Here is a 2,307-nt window from a genome sequence, read left to right on the forward strand (position 1 = left end):
CGTCGTTCAAAAGAACAAAAAAAAGGGGGGGGGGGGGGTTTGTTGTATAGTCTCCAAAGTATCCACAAACTTGCCCCGAAGTATTCCTTATGGTCTCCTTAACTTTCCACTTCCTTAATCTTTCTCCGGATAGACTAACTGGACGCAGCTCTCTGGCTTCCCCTCCAGTTAACTCTCTCCTCACCACATAGTCGGCGGTATTCAACCAATGGTTTCTCACAGAAAAAGGAAGAGGGAACAAAACAGAGCCTCCTAAGTGCAGTAACTTCAACACATTTATTAGAAAATAATTGAATGCACTTACAGGAACAATGAATGTAAAAGCATCGAGCTGTAGTAACACTCAGCCGTAAGAGACGAAAACTGTATCTTCCCTTGACGCGTTTCGTCGATGGACTTTTTCAAAAGGGATTGAAAAAGGCAGTCTTACTTCAATACCGTTTGCCCTTCCACTGCTTTACAAATGGAGCCCTCAATATTTATTGTAAGGTTTTTTAACAATATGATAGAATTACTATAGCTAACTGGACAGGATGAAGCTCTCAACAATAAATAAACATTTAGGGGCAAATCTATAAACCACTGAACCTTACATTCCTTAATAATTCATTGCAGGTAAATCTTCCAGGTGCTTATGTATTTAATGACAATGATTTATTCAACACCAGTGAATGTTTGGTGAAAGTCACCCTTGCTGCTTTAAATATGCTCTTTAGTGTGGACAACTATCACATATTTATTATTATTAACATTATTAATTACAACATAAATAACATATTATTAATGACAAAATAATAAACAAAAGCTAATCAGGATGATCTTGATTTGCATGTCTATGACTAACTCACAGATAATACAGTAATTTGTAATAATAATGTTTGACTTTAGATAAAGCTACTCTTCAAGGTCAGCTTCAATATGGCTTCCTTTACTTCTCTATTCCTCAAACAGTAAATTATAGGATTAAGTAATGGTGTAATGACTGTGTACATAACTGAAACCAGCTTGTTGTAACTCAGTGACTGTGCTCTGCTTGGCCGAGCATACATGAATAGTGTAGTTGAGTAGAATATTACAACTACAACTAAATGAGAGGCACAAGTAGAAAAGGCTTTTTGGCGTCCACTTGATGTTGGGATGGCTAAAATAGAGGCTAAAATAAAACAATAGGAAATAACAGTAAGCAGCAGAGGAATAAGAAGTATTAGGAGGGCAAGTATAAAGTCTACAAACTCTGCAATTCTCATATCTGTACAAGCCAAATTTAGTATTGGAGATATGTCGCAATAAAAGTGGTTTAGAATACCTGAATTACAAAAGGTGACATGGGAGATGTAGTACACTTTAATTAGGGAAATAACAAAGCCACCAATCCAGGAGATTGATGAAAGCAGGAAACAAGAGTCCCAGTTCATTGTGTTGATGTAATGCAAGGGCCTACAGATAGCCACATAGCGGTCAAATGCCATAACGGTTAATAGCACACACTCAGTGCAGCCCAAAGACAGGAAGAAATACAGCTGTGACATGCATGCCATGAAAGAAATTGTCCCATTTTCTAGGAGAAATATAGCAAGTAATTTTGGCACAGTGACAGTAACATACCATATGTCCAAGAAAGACAGCTGTGCCAGGAAAAAGTACATTGGTTTCCGTAGCTTTGGACTAGTCCAGATAATGACAATGACTAGAAGGTTTTCCAAAGTAGTCAGCAGATAACTTAAAAAGAAAATGAAAAATAAAAAGATCTGTATAGGCCTGCTTGTAGGAAAACCTAACAGATAAAAGTTGTACACGCCCGTTGACAGGTTTCCTTTTTCCTCCATTGCTTGACATGCATCCCAAATCTACATCAAGTTTTTACAGATGAGAGACAATTGTGCCACTCTAACATCTTAGCACCAAGTAACATATGTTGGGATCAGGGCTTAAAAAAAAACAAAAAACACAGCTGTTCTGAAACATGCACTTTAATATGAAATAAACTGGACATCAGAACAAATATTTCAATATATCAAATTGCTGTATGTGTTAGAAAATTAAAGAAAGCATGGATGAAAAAGTTAAAATGGATCAGTCCAGTATAATACTGCAAAAGTAAGTGACTGTGGACAAGATTTTGAAAATGACATGCTCTTATATGTTCTTAGGATGGGCCAGAATACTGTAGCGGCAAAACATAGAAACTACTACTTTAATGTGCCTGTCTGTAACGCCTCGGCCGGTCTAGTCAGGGCTGGGTGAGATCTCAGCTTCACATACTGCGCTGGATGGATAATGGGTGCAGAGTTCACTGGCTACAACTGG

The 2,307-nt window shown here is 37.5% G+C and overlaps 1 protein-coding gene across 1 annotated transcript; it reads right to left on the bottom strand.

Moving 5' to 3' along the window:
* Positions 1 to 884: 884 nt before the first annotated feature.
* On the bottom strand, positions 885 to 1,826 carry LOC108788629 (olfactory receptor 6-like). The gene has a single exon (XM_018558440.1). It carries the CDS (start codon positions 1,824 to 1,826, stop codon positions 885 to 887), a length of 942 nt encoding a protein of 313 aa, XP_018413942.1.
* Between the last annotated feature and the right edge of the window lie 481 nt (positions 1,827 to 2,307).

The sequence above is a fragment of the Nanorana parkeri genome, unplaced genomic scaffold, assembly GCF_000935625.1.
Source record: "Nanorana parkeri isolate BGI_ZX_2015 unplaced genomic scaffold, ASM93562v1 scaffold15, whole genome shotgun sequence".
Classification (NCBI taxonomy): domain Eukaryota; kingdom Metazoa; phylum Chordata; class Amphibia; order Anura; family Dicroglossidae; genus Nanorana; species Nanorana parkeri.

Excerpts from the sequence above, each read along its gene's own strand:
- LOC108788629 (XM_018558440.1), bottom strand. The coding sequence starts at position 1,826 with ATGGAGGAAAAAGGAAACCTGTCAACGGGCGTGTACAACTTTTATCTG.